General features: G+C 40.2%; 1 protein-coding gene across 1 annotated transcript in view; it reads left to right on the top strand.

Annotated features, from left to right (window-relative positions):
* Positions 1–600: 600 nt before the first annotated feature.
* Positions 601–27,702, top strand: part of LOC112638606 (salivary glue protein Sgs-3-like) — a 35,535-nt gene continuing 8,433 nt past the window's right edge. The window contains exons 1-2 of the mRNA XM_025410647.1: positions 601–771; positions 818–1,473. Coding sequence (XP_025266432.1) covers positions 601–771; positions 818–1,473 — 827 coding nt within the window. The remainder of the gene's footprint in view (positions 772–817; positions 1,474–27,702) is intronic.

The raw sequence follows: 27,702 nt of genomic DNA on the forward strand, positions 1-27,702 counted from the left end.
GAGGCCTATGAAGTCGCCAGGATTCATCTAGACCGAGCCTTCCAAAAACAGAAGCGCCACTATAACCTGAGACGACGCGACTGGCGCCCCCGGGTGGGCGACAAGGTTTGGAAGCGAGAACGTCCCCTGTCAAGCCGCGACGACGCGTTTAACGCCAAACTCGCCCCTCGATTTTCGGGACCCATGGAAGTACGCCGGATAATATCCCCAGTCATCGTAGATCTACGCGACGAACACGGGAAATGGCATTGGCATATCCACGTACCTGAAACCACAACCGAACATACCGAAAAACCCTCGGGTGGACGAGGACGACGCGTAATCCGGCAGAAAGTTACCGACCACGCCAAAGTATCGCCCCCTTTGGGCATTCGGTTGGACTCCGTTACTAGGGATCTTCCCTTAGAATCACGGGCCACCTACTGCCCGACCTGCGACCGCCGGGCCACCTACTGCCTGACCTGCGACCGGACTCCGCTACGAGACTTCCCTTGGAACCACGGGACACCCCGAGCCACCAGAAATTCCGCGAACATCCCCTCCACACGCAGTACGACGAGTATATAAGGCCGCGCCACCCCGTACGAATTAACAGTCGCCATGGACCGACGCGAGTTGAACGACCTCTTCGGAGAAATTAGCTCCAGCTCTGAGTCGGACACCAGCAGGCCCACGCCGACAACCACGACGCCGCCGACGCTCGCCCGCCGAATCGCCACCGCCTGCAACCCCGAGCCCGGGACTGCCGCGACGTCCGCCGCGTCCGGGAACGTCGGTCCAACGATCCGACCGGACCAACCACCGGCGGCGTTGCCAGGATGATAACTGGAAAGCCATCATCCTGGCAACGCCGCCGGAGATTAAGCCGCGCCGCCGCGGAAGAATCGCCTCCCTGGCCAACTCCCGATCTGCTGCCAGCCGTCCACCAGCCGCCAGGACCAGCAAGGCCTCGACGTCCCGGCCACCGACCACCGGACCGCATTCCTCCGCCGGAGCCCCTACTACCCGGCCGATGAACATCGGGCCGCCTACTACCCGGTCCACGACCGCCGAGCCGTGCACTACCCGGCCGGCGACCACCAGACCGTCTACTGCCCGGCCTGCGACCGTCGGACCGCCTACCGCCCGGCCTGCAAACATCGGGCCGCCTATTACCCGGCCCACGACCGCCGAGCCATGCACTACCCGGCCTGCGACCGTCGGACCGCCTACCGCCCGGCCTACAAACATCGGACCACCTGCCACCCGGCCTGCGACCGCCGGGCCGCATACTGCCCGGCCTGCGCCCATCGGACCGCATACCGCCCGGCCTACGACCGCCGGACCACCCACGGCCGCCGGGCCACCCGCCACCCGACCGGCAACCGCTCGACCACCGACCGCCAGGCCACCCATCGCCGGGTCTATCCCAGTACGCCTGGACGACGGCACCATCGTCGAGGTCCCCGCCGGATCGGCCATCGTCGGGCGGAGGTATAAAGTCCGCACCGCGTCAGGTCGATGGGTAATCCGGTTCCACCCGGACGGCCGCCTCCGAGCAGTTCGGCGCCTCGATGGACCTCCCTAAGCGCGAGGTGGTGTGACGACGCTCTCGCATAGTCACTGTAAATAGTCTTGTATATAGTAGTGTTAAATTGTTCTCTAGTTATATTATCGTTCATTGTTTATTCGTTTATACCATTTATATTGTTCATGTGTTCCTTATTGTTCTTTCCTGATTTATATGGTTTATAAAATAAAGACGTTAACTGACAGTTTCCCGCGAGTAAATTCTTTACTCGACGCCTCTGGCGATCCCGCCTATGGGCTTCCCCACCTAGTCTCACTCCCTCCTCGACGCACGCGAGCATGGGGGGCCCTCGAACCGTATAAAAGACGGCTCGCGCAACAGACCGGCACCTATTCCTCTCCAGTTTCCGATCTGATCAGAACCTCTGGGAATACCGAGGCATCTCGAATCCTGACCGTTCTGCGTTTGCCCGGCATTCGGCTTCCTGACCGTTCCCGCCGACGGAGACGGGTGTGATCTCTCCGCCGCTTAGGTTTGCCCGGCATTCGGCTTCCTGACCGTGCACGCCGACGGAGACGGGTTTGACCTCTCCGCCGCCTGGGTTTGCCCGGCACTCGGTTTCCGCGCACCACCGTACGGTGAACTCCGCGTTCGCGACGCGCTCGCTGACCGAATCCGTGACCGACCGCCTAGGTTAAGTTACCTGTAATCGTCCGTAGACTAAGTTAGAAAGATAAGTGCGCACCGTCGTAGTCTAAGCTCACGTAAAATAAGTTAGTTGTAATCTCTCGTAGGATAAGCCGTTTATAATTTTCCGTAGGCTAAGTTTGTTGCGCTCCGCGTAGAATAAGATTTAGGATAAACGATTTACAAATAAAAGCTTGTTTAGTACTAAAAGAGGACTCGTAAGTTTGATTCTCCTACCTACTCCCGAATCTTGGAACCGGCGAGCCAGTCCGTGGCGATCGGGATAGGCTGTACCGTTGCAAAGCTCGAAAAGAACAATGTAGAGCAGTATCGCCTAAGACAGTCTTATTTTCATTTATATATACCATACATGCATTACATGAATGAATTTCTGTACATCTTTTAATTAAAAATCCACATATGTAAATGCATTTTTTTTCTGGCAGATCCATGGAGTAATAATCATGATTTGGGATATCTAAAATTTTACATGGCAAAGATGTAGTAAAATTTGGAGTATGATTAGCACAACTTGCTTTTTTAATGAAAGTTAACATTTGGTCATTATCTTGAGCACAATTTTAATCTTCTGAGTGCTGTAAAAATTTATATTTTCATACTAAGTAATTTTTTAAAGGCACGTACAAATTGAATTGGAGTTGGATTCAAAGAATTACTACTTTGTTGCCTAATAGTACCAAAGAAATTTTCGACACAATCTTGATTAATTCTTCGTGTTTGAAGATAAGAAAAATTTAAATGTTTTAATGTATTCCATAATTGAATTATACTTGAAATTGTAATCTGCCAGAATTCAAATCATTTAATTTTTACAGTTGCAGTGAACCGTTATTAATAACATTTATATGCTTAAACAAATTTAATATTTCTTTTAGGAATCTAATTTGTTTTTCGCTACCCGTGAAAATTTTTCCATATTCTTTTGGATTATTTAATGCAGATAAATTTAATATATTAAATAATTTATCTAATTTTTCAATAAAATCTATTGTGCCAAGTGCTTCAATTGAAAGAAAACCATAAGACATTTGTGTGCATATTCCTGCAGCTACCCGATTACTAAATACAACAGCATGTTGAACAGCATATTTAACTTTCATTCGTTGAAAGGAATTTGATTCAAGGTGACATTTAGTTAAATTAGGAGCCATTTTTATCCATTGTTTACAATTTTTGTTATAAAAATCAACGACATGATTCCATGAAGCAATTTTATTATTAAATTGAAAGTTATATTTTAATAAATTATTACGAGTAGCTTTCATTAAATGAGGAGTATCAAAAATATAAATTACTTCTTCCCCATTAATTAAAAAAGTTGAATTTTCTCTCGAAATTCCTAATTCACGGGATAACTGTATAAAATTAGATCCCATATCTGTTATTAATGCATGCACAACAACACCACAATTTCGCAACTTAAAATAATAATATTAAATATAATATTTCTTAACATTTTGACATGATGTTTCTACAAAACAAAAACAAACGGGAAATTTCCAATTTCCAGCAATGCTTCGTGCCATTATGACTAAAGCACCTTTCGCAGGCTGATGTGATTTTTCAATACCTGTATCTTGAAAGCCAATTATATCATCTTGCGATATATTATAAAATAAGAGCTTTCAAACTCATCTCATCAACGTACAATACACAATGTCTTTCCATTGGTGATAATGATTACATTATTATACTTAATACTTCAAAAATTTTATTATTTATTCCAGGTACTATATTCCAAGATTGTGTAAATAATTGAAGAAAACGAACAGAAGGCAAAGCGACACTTTTCAGCAATTCTCTATAAATACACGGACTTGAAAAAAATAATGATAATGCAAATTGCTTGAAATCGGAATCATGTCTCCTTCCACGTTTGTTTTTGGTCAAAGCATCGATCTGCGCAGACAATAATTGTACAAAATGTCCCGAAAATAGCTTACTACCTAATCGTAGAATATTGTTGGCATCGCTGGTTCTTTCGTTGATTTCTGGATTTTCCGTTTGGCTTTTCTTCTGTTTTTCTTTTTTCAGTCGAAGCCGTCGAACCATTTGCCGCAACTTGTTGTTCTGCTTCTTCAATTTTAAAACTTGCATGCGTAGTTTTTTTTGCGAGGACTATTATTCAATGATTTCTTCTTCCCCGTACGCATGGTGTTAGATGTGCTTCTGCAAAATACACAAATATATTTATATGTAATGTAAATTAGACATTGAAGAAAAAGAATTTGTGATATATAAATCCTTTGTGATATATACAGGGTGGACCATTTTAATCTATAATGGAAAATATCTCGGAATGTTGGTGAGATACAACAAAATGTTTCAAATAAAAGTTGCTCTTAGATGCACCTTTGATTTCCCGAAACTTTTGTTATTGACGTTTTTTTCTAGCACGCTTATTTTCCAAGAAAATCAGGTGTGTCCATACTTTTGGGACACGCTGTATAATATATATATAAAGGGTGAGGAAAAAGTACCGGGACACCTAAATAACTTCTGAACGGTTTGAGATATCGGATTGAAATTTACAAGGTTACAATGGTATCACACAATCTATCACATAACACCAAAAACGCCCATTTTGACACCCCCGGGGGGCGGGGGGGAGGGAGGGCGAGAAAATTTTAAATGGAATGTGGGATCGAGTGAGGGTTCGTTTGAAAGAGCTTTTCGAGATGAGAACAACGCGATGTCGCCGAGGTCTCTACGATTTTTTTTCGCAGAGTTATGATCATTTAAACATTGAGATTTCGCAGTAGCGAAGGGCCCACGACGAGGACGTGAGAAAGACTTTCCGCGGACACGTGTGGATAAAATTGCATGTAGGAAGGCATGTGGGATGTGCGTGCTTGCGCAGTAATTAACGACTCCAAACCACCTCTGCTGGTGCGTGCGTGTGTGTGGGGGGGGGGGGGGGTGCGTGTGTATGTGTGTGTGTGTGCAAGACCGAGGATGTAGTATGTAATTAACTAAGGCAAGTATAGGAAGGTTTATATCAATTGTTCAAAATGTGCACCGTCAACTGTTTGACAACAGGCTATCCGATGATAAAAAGATGAAACGGCATTTTGAATGTAATTATGAGGGATAAGAGCAGCTTCCTGAAGAATCCGATTTTGTAATTCATCCAGATTTTGTGGTTTCGTTTTGTAAACTCTTTCTTTTAAATAACCCCACAGAAAGTAGTCGAGAGGTGTTAGGTCAGGCGATCTAGAAGGCCACTCGATAGCTCCTCTCCTACCTATCCATCGCTCAGGAAACATTGTGCTTAGATAATGACGGACGTTCCTTCCGTAATGCGGCGCAGCACCATCTTGTTGAAACCATGTGTCCTCAAAATTGTCCTCCACGATAGCCTGTATTGCTGGAATTATTTCATGTCTTAGCATATCCTCGTACTTCGCTGTTAAATTTCCATCGATGAAAAATGGACCAATGAGGGCATTATTGAGAATGCCTGCCCACATTTAATTTTTGCGGATATTGCGTGTGTGTTTCTTCAATCCAGTGAGGATTTGCGTCAGATCAGAATCTGCAATTGTGCCGATTAACGTTGCCATTTATCTGAAATGTTGCTTCATCTGAGAAAACTATGTTTGATAGAAAGTTAGGATCCTCGTCTATTCTTTCCATCATCAATTCACAAAATTCAATGCGCTTATCAAAATCCTCCTCATTTAGCTCTTGTACAAGATGGGCTTTATAGGGATGAAATTTATTATTTTTTAATATTTTAAGAACAGACTTTTGATCGATGTCTTATAATTACATTCAAAATGCCGTTTCATCTTTTTATCATCGGATAGCCTATTGTCAAACAGTTGACGGTGCACATTTTGAACAATTGATATAAACCTTCCTATACTTGCCTTAGTTAATTACATACTACATCCTCGGTCTGGCACACACACACACACGCACACGCACACCCACCCACACACAAACACACACACACGCACGCACGCACGCACGCACGCACGCACACAGCAGAAGTGGTTTGGAGTCGTTAATTACTGCGCAAGCACGCACACCCCACATGCCTTCCTACATGCAATTTTATCCACACGTGTCCGCGGAAAGTCTTTCTCACGTCCTCGTCGTGGGCCCTCCGCTACTGCGAAATTTCAATGTTTAAATGATCATAACTCTGCGAAAAAAAATCGTAGAGATCTCGGCGACATCGCGTTGTTCTCATCTCGAAAAGCTCTTTCAAACGAACTCTCACTCGACCCCACATTCCATTTAAAATTTTCTCGCCCTCCCTCCCCCCCGCCTCCCGGGGGTGTCAAAATGGGCGCTTTTGGTGTTATGTGATAGATTGTGTGATACCTTGTAAATTTCAATCCGATATCTCAAACCGTTCAGAAGTTATTTAGGTGTTCCGATACTTTTTCCTCACCCTGTATATATGTATATACAGGGTGTATCAGAGCGACTGTATCAGGCTGGTATTTCGAAAAATACGCATTTACTTGAAAAATGTTCCGAACAAAAATTGTAGGACTTTAAGGGGTGCATTACATAGCATGGTTAGTGTGACCTTGGATAGTGTTGTTAAGGACACGGAAAAATCAATTAAAAGTTTTTAAATGGAAACCCCTATTTTTGATTGTATATTCTTATAGATGACCTCGAGAGCTTTCCAAAACACTATAATAAAGTATTTCTTCATTGAGTACTTTTCGAGTTATGAGGCTTGAAATAATTTCTTAATTTTACATAAACCATAAAATATCTAATAAACCATTCATTTTTCGATTATCTTACCTTGATATTTTTATGTACAAAATTATGAGAGGAATCAATTGGTGTAAAGAAAACAGTTGTTTTTAAGAAAAAATATGGAATTGTTAATTGCAAATTACATATTTTTTCTTAGAAACAACTATGTATTTTCTTTACACCAATTGATTCCTCTCATTATTTTGTACATACAAGAATATTTTGTACATACAAGAATATCAAGGTAAGATAATCGAAAAATGAATGGTTTATTAGATATTTTATGGTTTATGTAAAATTAAGAAATTATTTCAAGCCTTATAACTCAAAAAGTACTTAATGAAAAGGTACTTTATTATAGTGTTTTGGAAAGCTCTCGAGGTCATCTATAAGAATATACAATCAAAAATAGGGGTTTCCATTTAAAAACTTTTAATTGATTTTTCCGTGTCCTTAACAACACTATCCAAGGTCACACTAACCATGCTATGTAATGCGCCCCTTAAAGTCCTACAACTTTTGTTCGGAATATTTTTCAAGTAAATGCGTATTTTTCGAAATACTAGCCTGATACGGTCGCTCTGATACACCCTGTATATACACGGTGGGCCATTTTAATCGATGCACTCGAATATCTCGAAAACAGCACTCTTCAGAAAGAAATGTTTCAAACAAAAATTGTAGGATGTGAAGGGGGACATAAGATGGTAACATTGGTTTGACCTTGGAAAGTCATTTGAAGGTCACATAAAAGTCACCTTCAATTTCTTAAATTGAACCCACTATTTTTCATTACATATTCTTGTAGCTTATCTCGAGAGCTTTCCAAAACACTACAGACAAATGTTTTTTCATTAACTACTTTTTGAGTTATAAGGCTTCAAAGTTTGCAGTACTTCGATATAAAATGCAAAATATCTCGTAAAATATTTAGTTTTCGGTAGTCTTACCCTAATACTTTTATGCACAGGATAATGAGACAAAACTATTGGTGCAAAGAAAACGTATGATTGTTTATGATAAAAAATGTGTAATTTGCAATGCACTTTTTGTTATAAACAATCATGCGTTTTCTTTGCACCAATAGTTTTGTCTCATTATCCTGTGCATAAAAGTATTAGGGTAAGACTACCGAAAACTAAATATTTTACGAGATATTTTGCATTTTATATCGAAGTACTGCAAACTTTGAAGCCTTATAACTCAAAAAGTACTTAATGAAAAAACATTTGTCTGTAGTGTTTTGGAAAGCTCTCGAGATAAGCTACAAGAATATGTAATGAAAAATAGTGGGTTCAATTTAAGAAATTGAAGGTGACTTTTATGTGACCTTCAAATGACTTTCCAAGGTCAAACCAATGTTACCATCTTATGTCCCCCTTCACACCCTACAATTTTTGTTTGAAACATTTCTTTCTGAAGAGTGCTGTTTTCGAGATATTCGAGTGCATCGATTAAAATGGCCCACCGTGTATATATATATACAGGGTGGCCCACATAACTCTTAACAGCTCAATATCTCGAAAACTATGCCATCGATTGTAAAGTTCTTGGTCTTAAATTGCATGGATCTGAAGGGCCTTTCTAACTACATAAACGTGAAGTTGCCCCCCTTCCTCTTTAAGGGGGGGGCGGGGGTAACTTTATAATTTTAAATGGAACCCCCTATAAAACGTTACATATTTAGATTCTACAGGAAAAAACAAGTAAATTTTGTCTGAAACATTTTTTTGTCAGATATTTCTATGATGAGATATAACAGTTTGAAGTTGCGACTTGTAGGTACTTACTTGAAGCGCTCGGAAATAGCGTTGTTGAATTATACGCGCTTGAGTTCTTTGCTTATTCGTGAAGAAACAATAATATTTACAATTCTTGAGTTTGACTCGATTATCCATGAAAACGTTTTCAGTTTAGAGCTGTTATTCAAGCAGTAACATTGTAATTATGGCTATTTTTGATACAGAAGTGAATATGTTATTAGTGTTAGGTGAATGCAAAAAAAATTATCGGCGTGCAGCAGTGATGTTTTTTGAACGTTATGGGATCGAAAAATCTCATATAACATTTTATAATTTAGAAAAGCGGCTTCGTGAGCACGGTGAATTGTGTAAAAAAACTCGCAATAAACCTAAACCTGTCACTAATAAAAATAATAGTGTCAATATTATTGCTGCAATTACATTCAATCCTCATATTAGTCAACGTAAACTTGCACAAACATCACATATCAGTCGTTCTTCAATTCAACGAATTTTGAAACGGCAAAAATATCATCCATATCACTTGATTTTATCACAAGAGCTTTCGATGGCAGACTACGATCACCGCGTAACATTTTGTGAGTGGCTGCAGGGTGTTATGGAAAATGACTTTTCGTGCAAAATACTTTTTTCCGATGAGGCTACTTTTATGAATTCAGGACATGTAAATAAACATAATATGCATTATTGGGCCGTTGAAAACCCACATTGGATGCGATCGGTTCCCTTTTAACATCGATGGTCTTTAAATGTTTGGTGTGGCATAATAGGAGATTTTGTGATTGGACCTTATTTTTTTGAAGAAACTGTAACATCTGAATGTTATTGTGATTTATTACAAAATCATTTGCCTGCGCTTTTAGAAGATGTGCCACTACACATTAGAAGAGAAATGTGGTTTCAACAAGATGGCGCTCCTCCACATTTTGCAATCATCACCAGACAATTTTTGAATAAAAAATTTGGGAACAAATGGATAGGTCGTGGGGGACCTCGTCAATGGCCTCCTCGATCCCCCGATCTAACACCATTAGATTTTTTCTTATGGGATATGTAAAGGACAAAGTTATGTTTGAACCGCCGACGACAAAAGAGAATATGAAACAAAGAATACGTGACGCTTGCGCTTCAGTGACTCCCGAAATATTAACAAATGTTAGAACAACTTTGATGTTTCGAGTAAATAAATGTTTACAAGTCCGTGGTGGACATTTTGAACATTTAATTTAAAGAACATTTTATTTCTTCACGAATAAGCAAAGAACTCAAGCGCGTATAATTCAACAACGCTATTTCCGAGCGCTTCAAGTAAGTACTTACAAGTCGCAACTTCAAACTGTTATATCTCATCATAGAAATATCTGACAAAAAAATGTTTCAGACAAAATTTACTTGTTTTTTCCTGTAGAATCTAAATATGTAACGTTTTATAGGGGGTTCCATTTAAAATTATAAAGTTACCCCCGTCCCCCCCTTAAAGAGGAAGGGGGGCAACTTCACGTTTATGTAGTTAGAAAGGCCCTTCAGATCCATGCAATTTAAGACCAAGAACTTTACAATCGATGGCATAGTTTTCGAGATATTGAGCTGTTAAGAGTTATGTGGGCCACCCTGTATATACAGGGTCTACCAAAAGTGTGGAAACCCCTAAATATCTCGGAAAATATACGTTTTACAGAAAAGTGTTTCCAACAAAAGTTGTAGGGTTTAAGAAGATCTATATACTGATTCTATCAGACCTTGGATGGCGTCGTCAAGGTCAGGTTAAGGTCACATTGACTTTTTTAAATGACACCCCCTACATTTGATTGCATATTCTTATAGCTTAATTCAAGAGCTTTCCAAAACACTATAATAATGTTCATTTTTATTAAGTACTTTGCGAGTTATGAGGGTTGAATGATAGAGTAGCGCCGGTATTAACATTATCCAAGGTGTACTACATGGAGGTTACTCGCTCGGATTTGCATCTGTTGTGTGTGTGATCCAGCTAACTAAGGCAAGATCGGTCGTGGATCCAGTCAGCAAAAGCAAAGACCCAACCAAATTACAATCGAGCATTTAAAGACCTGGAAAGCAATCGACATAGTAAACAGTAAATAAATTTGTGGATGCTCATTTATCATAATAATTGTTCGAAATGTGTGCGTGTGCGTGCGTGCGGTGCGTGTATACAGAGATCAGGTTAGGTTGCACCAAACGATTGCAAATGTGTTTCAATGTGTTAAAGTAAATGCTGAAAGTGGCTGCCATTTACTTCCTGACAATATGCTAATCTTTGGTAGAATGTAGAAATGACTTTACGATTCGTTTCAAAAGGTATCAAAGCCATTTCATCCCTTATTCGCTGTATCAATTCGTGAATGGTTTTAGGTTTTGTTCTGTAAACCTTACTCTTCAGATATCCCCATAGATAATAATCAAGAGGAGTTAGATCTGGTGACCGAGGTGGCCAATCCTCTCCTCCCTCATTTCCGTTCCTTCTTCCTATCCACCGTAGCGGAAAAGTCTCATTTAAAATACGACGTGGTCCTGCACCAAAATGAGCAGGAGCTCCATCATGCTGAAACCATATTTCTTGGAAATTATTTGGAAAAGTATTCTGTATGGCTGGAATTATTTGATCAACAAGTAATCTCTCATACCTTTGAGCGTTCAAATATTCTTCAAAAAAAAACGGCCCTATTAAATAGCCATCTATTATTCCGCACCATACATTTATTTTTTGTGGATGTTGTGTGTGAGTTTCCCGCACCCAATTCGGATTCTCATCTGACCAGAAACGAAAATTTTGATTATTAACTTCTCCCGTTAAGGTAAAAGTTGCCTCGTCTGTGAAAACAATTTGATAAGGGAAGATGGGCCGGACATCTATTAGTGCCATCATTCTTTCACAGAAATGTATACGACGCTCCTCATCTCCGTTTTGCAATTCTTGAACGTATTGCAATTTATATGGATGGAACTTGTTCTTCTTTAAAATTCTCCAAACCGACATGGGAGCAATATCGTGAGTTTGAGCGACTCTCTGAACACTAGAATTGGGATCTTCAATAAATGTCTGCAGAACATCAAGTTGTTTTTCTTCGTTGGTTGCAGACAATGGTCTTCCTGACTTAGAGCGATTTCTTACGCTACCAGTTTGTCTAAAACGTTCTATTGTTTTTAACACAGTGGACTTATTAATTCGACGGTTCGGATACGTGTCATTAAATAATCGAACGACATCAGAGAACGATCTTTCGTTATCACCCCATCCACGCATCATGAGGATAGTGATTCTTTCACGTTCCGACAAGTCGCCAGCCATTTTTAAAACGTTTAATTTTAATTAATCGTACGTTGTATTTGGACGATAACAATTAATTTCTGCTTGCTCAAAGCTGAAGTTAGAAGGTGCTCGTTCTTTGATAGCTTTATACATTCTTAGTTGAATTTTAAATGCGAGTTAGACTGCATGTAGTGCGTCACATAGCGGTAAATGAAGGAACTAACGAGACGTTTCATACACGTTTTATGGAGCAATTTTTTGGCAATTTGACTTCAGCGAAATATGAGGATATGTTGAGGAATCGATCTTGCCTTAGTTAGCTGGATCACACACACAACAGATGCAAATCCGAGCGAGTAACCTCCATGTAGTACACCTTGGATAATGTTAATACCGGCGCTACTCTATCATTCAACCCTCATAACTCGCAAAGTACTTAATAAAAATGAACATTATTATAGTGTTTTGGAAAGCTCTTGAATTAAGCTATAAGAATATGCAATCAAATGTAGGGGGTGTCATTTAAAAAAGTCAATGTGACCTTGACCTGACCTTGACGACGCCATCCAAGGTCAAACTGATAGAATCAGTATATAGATCTTCTTAAACCCTACAACTTTTGTTGGAAACACTTTTCTGTAAAACGTATATTTTCCGAGATATTTAGGGGTTTCCACACTTTTGGTAGACCCTGTATATATATATATATATATATATATATATATATATATATGTATATCGCAAAACTAATATTTTATGATAAAGAAGAACGTACTGTTTATCTTCGTCATCTATTTGGTCTTCTCAGAGTGCAGATATAGCAGTTCGATTTTTATCCCCTTCACTCATGGGCCGAAAATTTTAGCCTGAGCGCTCGTGCTTTGGTGCGTGAGTAGAGGGGATAAAAACTGTGCTGTTGCGTCTGTAAACTGGCAACTTTGTAACGATACACAGAGCACTAAGCATTCATTTGTTTTGCCACTTAAATTATTCCTGCGATCTTCAATTATTTCCTTCCCGTCGTTTCGTTTTCCATATTCATTTATTTTCTTGTTGGATGAATATATTATATGTAATATTCTTACTCTTGGATAGTTAAATTACACACTTATATTAGACTCGGTTAGATACAATGTTTATGTAAGACCAACTCGCGAAAATCTACGAACGGTTTCCTGTTAATACTTACCTAAAAGTGGTTTACTGATTCTTGATATATTTGATTTGGGTTATTGTTAGTACAGTAGAAAATGTTTGTGTTATTAACGAATCTTAAATGCGCTGGGTGTGATAAATTCTTGCATAAAGTACTTGGGTAAAAAAAAAAATTGAAACTGAACATGAAGCAATTTATTTTAGTAATATGCTTCAGTAGGTATACTAGGCCGGTTCTAATTCAGGTTTGGTCCTCTCAGGGGGGGTGAGGCGCGAGGGGAACCGTGGTGCGGGGCGAGTGATGTCACGCGCGGGGAAGGAGGATCCGCGGAGCGCGGTGGGTGACGTCACCCGCGGGGAAGGGGAATCCGCGGTGCGAGCGATGGACGAGGGGGTCCGCGCAGTGAAGGGGAATCCGCGACGCGACCGATAGACGAGGAGGTCCGCGCGGTGAAGGGGGATCCGCGGAAAGAAGACGGTAGTATGAAAAGGACAGCGCTACGTGTGGGAAAAGGATAGCGCTAAGTGTGTGTGAAGAGGACAGTGCGACAAAAATGTCATCAACGTGCAATAAGAATGACGTTAACGTGGGACAAGGACGATGCAATGTAAGACGGTGTGAGAAGGACGATGCAAAGGTAAGTGAGTGAGCGACGAGCATATGAAAGAGAGAGAACGATAATATTGTGAACAACGTGTGCGAGAGAGAATGATAGCGCAAAGACAACGCGTGCGAGAGAACAATAGCGCAAAAACAACGCGTGCGAGAGAACGATAATATCGAGAATAACGCATGCGAAAGAGAGAACGATAACGCGTATGAAAGAAACTTACAATTAGCGCAACGAAGACATCGCAATAACTAGCGCAAGAAAGATGTAGGGATGGGAACGCAAGGAGAGGTGCGTAAATAATTAGTTTTTTTTTCAATTACAAATATACATTTATTTTAAAACCTGTTATACATTTTTTTCTGTGTCAGCGCGAGAGAGAGATTATTTATTCTAATCGCGTGAGAAAGAGATAGCGCGAAAGAACAATGATGCGTGCCGAAGATAATGAAACTTATGATTAATGTACAAGAGAGAAAACGATATTTACAACTAGCGCGATAGAGACGCAAGAGAGACGAAAGAGAGACGCAAGGATGAGAACGCAAGGAGAGGCGTGTAAATAATCATTTTTTTTTAAATTAAAATATATAAAATTTATTAAAAATGTGTGTAGTTTACAATTTGTGTGTGTGTGTGTACTTAAAATTAAGAATAATAAAATAAAATTTAAAATATAAAATAAAATATAAAATATAATGATATAATAATATAAAATATAATAAAATATAAAATTTTAAAAAATATATAAAATTAATTTGGGGGGGGGGCGGTGCGCCAAACCAGGGGGAGCCGCTCCTATAACAGAAAAAGACGCGTTAATATAAAACTATAGTTACAATATCATTTATAAAAAAATACTTATATCTATCCTGCTCCTCCCAATTATACACGCCATTGGGTGCTCAAATCTCCCCGGGCACCCAAATCTCCTCTTCCATGTAGGGCTCCTCCCCGAAGAGCCGCCGTAGGTTGAAAACGAGGTCATCCTCGTCCTCGAACTCTCCGGGGTGTCGCCCCATGTAGGAGAGGTCGTGTCTCCTTCCCCGCCGTTCTCCCCTCACCCACTGGCGGTGGCGTATATTTATAAAACCCGGTATCCGGACTTCATCCTGGGACTACATAAAAAATATAATTAATATAAATACACATTTTTTAAAGAAAATATTAACAAAATCGATACTTACCTCCCATTGGAAGGCCAGCTTAACTAGTGAGACGCAGAGTAAATCGAAGAAGCACTGCTACCACTCCGGGCAATTTTCGAAAATGTATTCCATTTTTTTTATGTACTCTCGACTCGACTGCTCTCGGAAACTTTCTGATGCGACAACGAGATCTCGGCACGGGATTTTATAGTAGAGATGTCGCATTATTACCGTGCCAAAAACGCGTCGTAAGACAAAAGTACGCGCGATCCCACGCAACTCGGCGCGATATAATATAATATAATATAATATAATATTATCATATCGCGACTTTGTGAGCAGACAAACGTCTCGGTACGAAACTTTAGAATAAGGACGTATCATTATCGCTTTACCAAAAACGCGTCATAAGACAAAAGTATGCATGTTCGCATGTAAATTAGCATGATATAATATAATGTGTCAACCCTGATCAAATGGTAATTGAACGAAAATGAACGGCTGTCAAACAGTCATCGAACGGAAATAAACGACTGCTGAACGGAAACGAACGATCATCGAACGGTCATCGAACGGAAATGAACGACCGTCGAACGAAAATTGAACGGAAACGAACGGTAATTGAATGGAAACAAATGGTAATTGAACGGTCATCGAACGGAAATGAATCGCTATCGAACGGAAATGAACGCCCGTCGAACGGAAACGAACGGAAATAAACGGTAATTGAACGGTCATCGAACGGTCATCGAACGGAAACGAACGATCATTGAACGGTCATTGAACGGAAATGAACGACCGTCGAACGGAAACAAACGGTCATCGAACGTCCGTCGAACGGAAATTGAACGGAAACGAACGGTAATTGAACGGTCATCGAATGGAAATGAATGATCATCGAACGGTCATCGAACGGAAATGAACAACTATCGAACAGAAATGAACGCCCGTCGAACGGAAACGAACGGAAATAAACGCCCCGTCGAACGGAAACGAACGGAAAGGTCGTCGAACGTAAATCACCATCCATTAAACGAAAATCAAACGCAAAACTATATTCAATTATTGAACAAATATTTAAATGTATTACAATGTATCACAATATAGTATCGAAATACAATATATGTGACAACTGTGTCACGTACGGAAACACGATATTGCGCACGTACATAGATAGGGATGAGGAAAGAAAAGAGAGAATAAGAAAGACGATAAAAATATATTGCATCATCAATTTATTATAAATATGGATTTGAAGAATCATTTTCCTGATGTTTCAACCAATTATAAATCTTAAATACATTTTGTAAAGCGCAATTTTTTATATGATTTTCACAACGCATAGTATTTTTAACATCTAACTTATTTAAAGAAGCTACATCCTCATAGTCTGCATCCAAAGTTTCAATAGTCACATCGTTTCTTGCATCATTGTCCAGTATATCGGCTAGCCATTGCCGTTTTTCGTGTCCTTTAACGTACACGAGAGATGACGCATCATCTTCCTCTGTTGCATCCATCACCGCCGTCGTGATTAAACGTTTCGACTTTCAATATGAAACGTGTCCATCATTCCACGATAATCCATGGTAGTTTTTAATCAGCCATAAAATCTGGCATCTCTCAGATTTTGTGAGCGTGTGCCATAGTACCGGACATGTAAAAATGTAATGAGAAAGTATGGATCCTTTTCTCAAAACCGCAGTTTCCTTCACGACAAAATTTTTCCCAATGCTAAATCCTTGCAGATCCACAAACGTTGGCGTAGCCATGATGACAAGATCCGATCGCAGACTGATGTCGATCGTCAAACATCTCAATTTTTTATATTTTTCTTCATGTGCAATGGAAGGGATATTTGCTGACCTATTTAATTTTGCAGACTACATTAGTCAATGGATTATATTCGACAACCCGATTGTGCAAAATGAGACAATAGGCGGTAGTATTCGCCGGTATATTTTGCATGCACTCAAACTCTATTTTCACGTCCACGGTAACAGTTTTGACAGATTCGTTTTGTCGCGTTATTAATGACCGAGAGAGGACCGCAAGGAACTTAGGAGAGTTTCCATAGAAACTTTAGAATGGTTAATAGCGCGGTGCTATTATCGCATCCGTAATAAGATTTGCGAAAACGAGAGTACATTTCGAATAGAACGGCGAATCTATGTTTTTCAAAATCTAAATTTAAATCATCGTAGGGATAAAATTCCGAGTTTAATTGAGTTTAACGTTGGTCAATTTGCAGTCATCGAACAATGTAACATCTTGTGACACTGAATTCTTTTTACCAGTTTGCAGTGCAAAGATCACGTATCGCGGTTTCTCTAGCTGGGAGGCGGCTTTCACGAATGCTTATTCGTGCTATGTAGCAGAGGAAATTCGTATAGATCCCAAGATCGGAAACTCATGTTCAAGTATCGTCCGCTTTCCAACATTTACAACAATGATAATTTATTAATCTCATTCAATATTACATGAGGCATACGCCACTGTATCTTGAGTAATTCAATCTCAGCTTCCGACGACGGATGTCCGAATAGACAATTATTATCGTTGCGCGAAAATATCAAAATCAATTCGTGACGAGCGTTAATCACAACGCGTTTATAATCTTCACAAAATCCCAACAACATGCTGAGCGGCACGCAAAAATTGAAATAATTTTTGTCACCGTTGTACATCAAATCCCACGCAGTGTTCTTCAAGTTTATACTTTTCTGATGTGTTAGAGAGACATAATTTTTGAGCGTCGTTGTTATTCCAACATTTCTGTTTCGATCAATCTCTATTCCGTTGAGTTCGTATCGAAGCTCATCAAACTCGTGAATGCGACGCAATTGTTTCCAATACAACCTTCATTTCATCATTCGCTTACGCACATTAAATCTTCCCTCGATGTAAAGAAAGCTTTCGCACGGTAACGTGTACAAATCCTGATGTTGTATAGGTATTCGTATCTCATGACTGTATCCAAGCGTCGTATTGTACGGATTGTATGTATGAGTCTCAATCTTGACGATGTGATCGTCAAAGACTGGCTCATCTCCAATATTAAAAATATCAATCATTCTTTTTGTACGATGAATCCCAATGATTTCAAAAATTCACGATTCAACGCGCTCAGCTTCTTTTTAACGGCTATCTTATTATTGTCATCCGATATCGCTTGCCTTACTGCAATAGTCCCGCGTAAAAGTATTGTCTCTCGCGTGCTCCGTTTCGTTCAGCATACTATGTTTGTCGCCGCCGTATATGCAATCTCATGGTAATTTCCTTTCCTCGAAAATCGAGCAATCGACCTCTTTGATCCACAATACGTATCGTTAAATCTGTAATGCTCCGTACGACGATCGGCAGATAAATGATCTGTGCCGGCGTTTCCGATATCTTATATCCTGGCGGTACGCTCGGTGAAAATTCATGTCGTGTGTACGCGCATGCCGTTGCTGTACGCACCAGTAATCACGTTACATTATATACTAATAATATTTACGTTTATAATATTAACAAGTTCGTCCGATTCATACCACTTGCAAGGTTGCAATATACGATTCGATGAGAATCCAAGCAAGGATCCTACATTGTCGAATTTGGCAAAGTTTATTCTGTAGGCGCATTTGATTTCGCTCTTTAGCGTAACTGTGATTGGCGCGGAGCTCTTGGATATTCCTCATCATAATCGTTTTCAACATCTCTGGAAAGGTGTTCATCTCGCAAAATTGCGCGTTTGAGATAGCCATTTATAGCGTGCAATTCGTACGATCCTTCGGTAATTTCCTTGTCGTCGTTGTCAAAATGAAATTTATTATTCGAAAAATTTACGTTTGGAATCGTATAATAAGTTTCAAAATCCGTTAATCCGAGTTCGTAATCGGCATCGGTCAAATCTATAGCGGGGAAATAGCTTACAGCGAGAACGCTGCTTCTGCCAGTCAACGTAAGTGTCAGTGACATGTCGAACGAATACTGAGTCGTGACGATGAATTGTCAGGCTTTAAATTGATCGTTTGAAGAAATTTTAAACACAACTGTCCACAGATACTCTGATTATAATTTTGATAAAATGTGTAATTGTATTCAATTTTCACTCGTCCGAAATATCGCACAAGTTCCTTGGGTGGTCAAAGATTTCCAAAACTGTCGAAATATACGATCACCCCTCTTTGCGTACGCTACCCAATGAGTACCGGGACCATCAACGTCATCCAAATTGACAATACCGCTCTCGTTTCGTCGTACATCGCTTATCGGTAAATTATTGCGCATGAAAACATCTCTAAAGAAAGGTATGCGCATACGTTTCGCAAATTGTTCCAATTACACGTTAGTTGTCGCACCCGTAGGCATTTTTAATATTTTTTCGACGTTTTTTTTTTCTCTTAGACTTTGTTGAGAATCCCTGTCCACGCTTGTACGGAGCGAGATAAAGTCCGCGATCTTCCATAGCGCGATTGTGACGCTGCATCTCTTTCAGCTGACGTTGCGCCGCTTTGCTATTGTTTATCGCCTTTGCGATTCCCACCGCACCGCCGGCCAAAGAACCGATAACTCCCAATAACGGTAAAAGTGGTAAAATACCACCGCGTTTCGCTACTGAAAGTATTCGTTTTTTCCTCCTCTTTGCCGTCGATGACTTTTTCATCCCCATGCCGAGTTTTGTCTTTGCCTTCATTGCCGCCCAAACAGTCGTAGCGGCTGCTCTTTCACCGAGAGTAGAATCACTCGCGGTAATGCGTTCTCACGCTCTTGCAGCTAGTATGCGATCCGCGATGTGACGTTGGTCGAGGTCGTTGCTTCGCGAGTAAACAATGTCGTGTTCGCGACACATTGCATCCAATAGATTGATCGCCTCTAGCCAATCGTTTCTCTAATCGAGTTCCCGGCCCGCAAAACTGATAACCGGGAATATGTAATTCGATGGGAAGCGCGTTTATCGCACGATTTAAGAGACCGCTGCCTCTTACGATTCTCGCTGACATTTGTAGCAATCTTTTATCAACGATGGTGGACTGTCGATGTGTGTTCGTTGCCACAGCTGGTTGTAATGTCGGATGCACGAACGATATTGTCGAACCTCCGAATCAGCCTTTATATATTCTGAAAGCTTGTCCCACAATCGTACCACGTAATCACCGAAATTTTGCAGTAAAAGAATATTTGGGACTACAGTTGTTCAGCGATAAACCGGAGAATGTCTCTCTCATCCGACAGAAGGAGAAGCATTTTTAATAGTGAGCGGTTTCGAATCGAGACACTTCTATAAATAGGTCTTCCCCTCGTGATCATTCGCAAAATTAATTCGAAAGAGAAAACATGCGATTCGTGCGACAAGCGCGGGTAATCAAAGTATCAAATTTTGACGATAGACTAATATCGGAGAAAAAAGTACGCAAGCATGGAAACATGCTGCCGACTATTATACGGTATCGTTTGCGGCCTTTCAAACTGTGGTAAGACAACCGTGTTGATTAGTTTGATAGAAAGTCCGCATAGTGTACGTTTCGAGAACGTGTACGTATAATCGAAATCGCTTCAACAACCGAAATACAAATACTTGGAAAATTTACTAACATCTATAGATGAAATTGGTTATTTTACATTCTCTAATAACAGCGACGTCATTCCATCGAGCGAAGCGCTTCCGAATTCCATCTTTATCTTTGATGACGTGGCGTGCGACAAGCAAGATGCGATAAGAAAGTACTTTGCAATGGGTTGACATTCGAGCGTTGACTGTTTCTATCTTTGTCAGACGTATATCAAGATACCTAAGCATCTTATACGCGACAACGCGAACCTGCTGATCTTATTTAAACAAAACGGCACAAACTTGAAACACGTGTACAACGATCACGTGAATACCGACATGTCTTGGACCGTCGATGTGGCTGCCACGGCTGGTTGTAATGTTGCATGCACGAACGATATTGTCGAACCTCCGAATCAGCCTTTATATATTCTGGAAGCTTGTCCCACAATCGTTCCACGTAATCACCGAAATTTTGCAGTAAAAGAATCTTTGGGATATACTGCACACGACATGTCTTACGAGGATTTCCGTGCATTATGTCAGAAATGTTGGCAACGCAAATATGACTTCGTAGTCATTGATAAAGATAGTAAGTAGTTGATGAATGGACGATATAGAACAGGATTTAATGATTTCGATACCGTAAAGCGATCAGTCGTCATCGACACATCGATCGAGCATCATGAACGGCGATCATGAAAAATTGCGAGTGACATTGCAAAAACAAGCGAATCCATTCGCAAAAAATATCGCGCTTTGAAAACTGGTAAAATAGAGGGAGATATCATATTGGAAAGGCAATTTAAGCTAATTACCGAGCCTTTAAAACAGCTTGTTGAAAATACTGTGGAATCTAATTCGTCGAAAATCGAACCTCTGATTTTGACGTTCGGAGAGTAGCACGAGGAAAAAATAAAAGCAAGGAATAAAGCGAGCACGGATGAATATACCGATAAACGATTCATCGATATATTCGACACCAAATCGATCAAAGCGAAGGAAGCAATTTTCTAATATGGCTACTATTTCTACTCCGATAAAAATACAACCGCGTCAAACAATACCATCCACGTCCATTGAAGAAATTTACGAGACCACACCCGATTCGTTTGTAACATCGGTCCGACACGAATTAGAAACGTCCGAAGGTCAGAAAACGTTCCGAGAGCATTTTGGTCCACTGGCGCAAAAATATATAGGAGATATTATGAGTGTTGATAAAAATAAAAGCATGGATATGTCTACGGTGTTAAATTTACCAACGAAGAAATAATGCTCGGTGATAAATGTTTCGATGTGGACAAGGAAGATAATATAATTATCGATGGAATAAAATATACGGGAACTGAAGGTATCTACGATTTGATTTTTAAAAAATTTCCCAATCATAAAAAATATACTCGAGACGATTTGTATAAATATCAAAGTATATTAAATATAACAAATGCGTATAAGCGCGACAACAAAGTTAATAATCCTATTAAAACTAATAAAGGATACAAGTACAAATATATAATTGCACCATTATTCCCCGATAGAAAGGTGGGAAGAGGTATAGACGCGCCGCGCACCATGACGCTAAGCGACAACATGATCGATTACGTGCATTGGAACGATCCCAACGAATTGGTGGATCGTTTGCGATTGCTGAACGCCTCGCGTCGAGCCAGTAACAATGCTCACGACAATGAAATCTTGTCAATTATCGAAGAACTTCGCGAGGCTGGTATTATTATAAATTAAACTATGCGTCTACGGTACGTGTCATTCGGTCAATGTTCTCGGTATCGAAATGTCGATTAATAAATTTGGATTATTGCTGGGAGCGTCGAATAATTTATGTTATGAATGGAATTGATTATTGAGAAATTACGTTCGCGATAACGCTCTCTGCCAGACTACTACCGGCTTTGACGCAAGGTCGCGCAAGATTCAACGCGTAGCACAACCGGAAGCTGATACCGACGCAGTCAACAAACGATACGTGGATAAACTTTTGAGAGATCGACAGGAAGAAATTGAGCAAAAAATTATCGCGCTCGAAACAAACGTGCAGGCGCTACGGTTAATGATGGATGAGATAAAGAATGTGCTGAGATATGCAACATCTGACTCGATACAGTAAGCGAGACATACGGATATACTAATATCGCATATTAATTATGCCTCGATCAAACGTGCGAGAGAACAAAAACAGCTCCGAAAAGCGACTAGTCGAGGAATTACATGCTCCGACGAGAAGAAATTTTCCACAAAGACGCGCCTTTGTACGCGAATACGACGATCTGTGGCAAGCGGACGTGATAGACATGCGTTCATACTCTCGACTCAACAAGAGTCATAAATACATACTCACGGTTATCGATGTATTGAGGAAGTATACGTGGGCCATACTGCTCAAAAGTAAGAGCGGGAACGTAATGTCCGAAATGATTGCAAAGATTATTGGAGACGATAAAAGGTGTCCGAAAAATTTTCAAACCGACAGAGGAAAAGAATTTTACAACTCGAGTGTGCAGAAACTTATGAAGAAACATAACATTAATCATTACTCGACATATTCCGTTATGAAATCCTCGGTCGTGGAACGATTCAATCGTACTTTAAAAAATAATATATGGAAAATGTTTACGTTGAATGGAAATTACAAATGGATCAACGAGCTATCTCGACTCGTTGCAGAGTACAATACGCGAAAACATCGCACCATCGGTATGAGACCTGTCGACATCACTCCGGCGATCGCCTAAAAACTTTTAAATACGATGTATAGCAATGTAAAAATTGCGGCTCCGGCAAAATTTAAAGTAGGCGATTCGGTACGCGTGAGCAAATACAAGATCTTTGAAAAAGGTTTCACACCAAATTAGACGACCGAAGTTTTTAAGATTATCGAGGTGTAGAAAACTAATCCCGCGACATTCATACTCAAAGATTCGCGGGGAAATCCCGTCGCTGGAGGATTCTATGAATACGAGTTACAACTCGTCGCCAATCCCGACGTATATCTCGTGGAAAAAATTTTTCGGGAAAAGGATGATGACGTATACGTGAAATGGTTGGGAATGGATAAATCATACAACTCTTGGATACATAAAAATAATGTATTATAATTAATTATTGAAACATAAAATATGCGTATAAAATATATAAAATTTATAAAAATATAAATATAAAATGTATAAAATATATATAAAAATATATACATGGTTATGTACAAAATATACAATAAACAAAATATACATTTATTTACAACGGTATCCAATAATGTCCCTACGGTAGCGTATCGGTGGTATCGGGTACGATATATCGCTTGTCGTCGTACGGACTCAGAGCAATTTTCGTCTCGCGGATCGTGTATACTTGATGCAGTTTAGATCGTATACACGACTGCTGACGCGTCATTTCAATCTCTTCGTTCAAGCACCGCGTGTATTCGTCGAACGTTATCGTTCTCGCGACAACGTTGCTCTTGACGCCTTTCTTCGTATCCTTTTTTCCATTCACTCGTAACGCGTACATCTTTGCTCTGAGTCCGATGAATTTGGTCATTATGGCACCATTGTTTTCCTTCCCGGTACCTTTTTATTTACACACGGTATACCGTACACATTATCTACCGCATAATCGCTCGTGTCGAATCTAGCGATACACTTCATATTCTCATACACATTCGCGCACTCAATGTGATATATGAGACTGTCCGTATCGGTGTACATTATCCGACATTTGTCGCGATACATTGGCGTCATATACTCGTGATGAAATTCGTACAAACATGTCTTGGATATGTCGAGTATACACATACTCACGTAAATTGGTTTATAGAATTTCATCTCGAGTTTACACAATTCCACAGCGATTAAGTTTTCCGAAAAAACGCTTCTGTGGAAATTTGGTTTCGCGACCATCGTCTCTGCGCCATACCGACTGTCCATCGATTTTGTTAATAATTTTACATCAACACGATTGCGCACATTTTTCATCGTTTTACCAAACACCGCATTATTCATTAATTTGTATAAATTTTTTTCGAAAACATTTTTAGCCAATGTTCTGAAGTGTGTATTTAATTCTATATAATTTTGAAGCCAGGGAGATTGTGAAAACTGTAAAATTCGGTGTATTTTTGTTACACGAAGACCGTGACGTGTACACTGCTGCAGGTTGCGATAGTGTATCATGTAACGCTTCTTATCGTATAATGTTGCAAGCAGCTTGAATTCCCGCTTGCTAGGTGGTTTGTCGCATGTCGGGCAAAACGGTAGGTCAGTGTGCGCAGCATGAAGATGTTGCAGGTACTCAAGGTCCACTTCGAAGATATAGCGTGTAGGCGAATCTAGCGCGATGAATGATACGTCAAAATTGGACACGTTGTCGACCCATCGAAAATCGGCATAGGGCAATGGTTGACACATTGCGTTCACATTCGTACAAATTATTAGGTGTACAACTTTGCTTCCGCCGTTTTTTTTCCGAAATTCGAGGCTTTATTGTAAAAAACTAGTTATACATTTATGATTCAAAGTATTGTCCATCGCTGGCCATTACTTTCTCCCATCTTTCGGGCAGCGTATGAATCCTGCGTCGAAAAAACTGATCATATTTTGAGGCGATCCACGAATCGATCCAATTTTTTACTTCTTCATAAGACTGGAAATGCTGGTCAGCCAGGCCGTGTGCCATTGATCGAAACAAGTAATAGTCAGAGGGAGCAACGTCTGGACAATACAGCGGGTGGGGTAGGACTTCCCATTTCAACGTTTTCAAGTATGTCTTGACCACTTTCGTAACATGGGATAAAGCATTGTCATGCTGCAAAATCACTTTATCGTGTCTCTCGTTGTATTGCGGCCATTTGTCTTTCAATGCTCGGCTCAAACGCATCAATTGCGTTCGATACCGATCGCCTATGATTGTTTCAGTCGGTTTTAACAGCTTAATACAATCTTCTTTCTTCCACCGCTATGCCGGTCTTCGACGTCAAAATCACTGTTCTTGAAGTGTTGGAACCACTCACGACACGTTCTTTCACTAATAGAAGCCTCACCATAAGTATCTGAGAGCATTCGATGAGCCTCAGCCGCAGATTTCTTCATATTGAAGCAGAAAATTAAAACCTCCCGCAAATGACGAGAATTTGGCTCGTACACAGACATTTTCAATTGAGAATAACTTTATGATGGAGACACAAATCGACTAATGTTTCTATGGGGTTATGTTGACAGATGTTCAAGTATATTGTATGACATCTATGATCTATTTATTTCGACCACCACCTACCGCTAAAACGACCTACAAAAAACCGGCGGAAGCAAAGTTGTACACCTAATATTTAACATCAAAGTACATCAAGTACGACGACGGTTTCGATAGATCGTACGACTCCATGTACTTGTTATTAGCGCGAGCGTATTTACCCGAACATTGACTCAGACTACCGCGTATACCATGTTCGATGAATATAACCATGTCGATGTCTGTAAGCAGCTCGAACGTGATCTTTGTATGCTTCAACATGGCGTTCCACGTGTATCCGGGGAGAGTATAGTAATACGCGGGATCGAGTCCGTAACTTTCGATACATTTATCTCGAAAGTTTTCGAAAATGTTGTCGGCTAATAACAAGACATCGATTTTGAGGTACAAGTCGCTATATTTGCCTAGGGTTCAAATGGAGAATCGCGTCCAGACGTTCTCGGCGTGCGCGTAATCGCTCTCGGATACAATGTCACCGGTCAAGGAACTGTAAAACGATTTACGCGATAGTAAACACATATCTTGCAACTTGTCAACGGAATCGATGTATTCATACGGAAATACAACTGTTCGCGTTAACAAATTGAAATTTTCGGTAGATAAATTTTGAAATTCCGATTTTAAAATTTTGAGCTTGTCTTTATCTAAAAATGATACCAATTTATCGAGACTCGATGCGAGAAATTTAAAGGAATCGATGAAACGTAATTTTACTTGATTTTTTTATTCTTCTTCTTTAAGATCAATATTTGTGGTAAACTAAATATATTTTTCTTTGGTTATCGGTAATAACTCGATTTTCCCTTCGAACGCTATAGTTATTTTCTCGATAATAAAATGAGAATCATAACCGGATAAATTATGAAAAACTATCGGAATACAAAAAGATTCTTTATAATTTAAATTGCAATTTGAGTATGCTGGACCTCTGTACCGCCCGTCAGATGGCAATGATCGCGGACGCGTGTATCGTCTTGCGCGAATGGTTTTTCGCATATATGACATTGAGTGGCGCTACGGAATTTCTCCCACTCATCGGATGTTAAATTTACCATAGGGACATTTGTTTTTAAAATATTCTTAACGCGAATTGCTAAATTTTTAAGGTCTTCGGCGAACCATTCTATACAATCGACGATACGACGCGAATGATACACTGATAATGATTCGTCGAACGAACAATGTACATAATAAGCTATACTAAATACCCTATGATGTTGATACAATTTTTCTTACTCCGTCTTGATCAGGACACATTCCAAGTCGGTGTTCACAATGAATGGAAGCCGCTCCTTCCGATTAAAATTGTTGAACGATAGCTACTTGTCCTTGTCGCTCGGTAATCGGACAGCGCAGTCGTTCATCTTTCCGCATTCAACTGTATGCGACTGCAACTTGTCGTCCGAACCAAAATAGTGCAAGCATCTGTAAAAGAAAAAAAATTTAATTAAGATTTATGTAACAAAAGTGTATAACCTATAATTATTCAAATAATATAAATTAAACGATTTATAGATTTATAGATTTACCGATCGCAGATATATTTCTTGTGATCTTTTTTGCTCAATTGCGAGCTCATGAGCCTGGATAAATTCTTGATCCAAGCGAAGTGTCCCACGCTGTTGTCGTCTTCAATGTACAGCAGATTCACATGCTTGTCCCGCTTCTGCTGCGAAAGATGTATCGAGACAATACTGTTTTTGTCTTCGATGCTGTACACATTTATAGAAATGTCATTTGCATGTTCAAATTTCTTAATCTGATTCACAGTCACTGGAAACTCAATGTCTTGGAGATTCAGCACTGTCGCATAATGCGGGTACGATGATTCACGTTCCGCGTTCCTTTCGGCGGGGTATAGGGCACTGCCCACGCGAAACACGCATTGTCCTTTGATTGCACGTCACCGTTCTTTTCATCATAATCACTCGCGGTAATTTGATGTGACATCCCGCGCGCATAGGATTATACTTGTTTATATTTACGGTCAAGTTCAGTATTCGCGACAAAGCTCAC

Source organism: Camponotus floridanus, unplaced genomic scaffold (assembly GCF_003227725.1).
Source record: "Camponotus floridanus strain SB8 unplaced genomic scaffold, Cflo_v7.5 scaffold335, whole genome shotgun sequence".
In the NCBI taxonomy this organism is placed as follows: Eukaryota; Metazoa; Arthropoda; class Insecta; order Hymenoptera; family Formicidae; genus Camponotus; species Camponotus floridanus.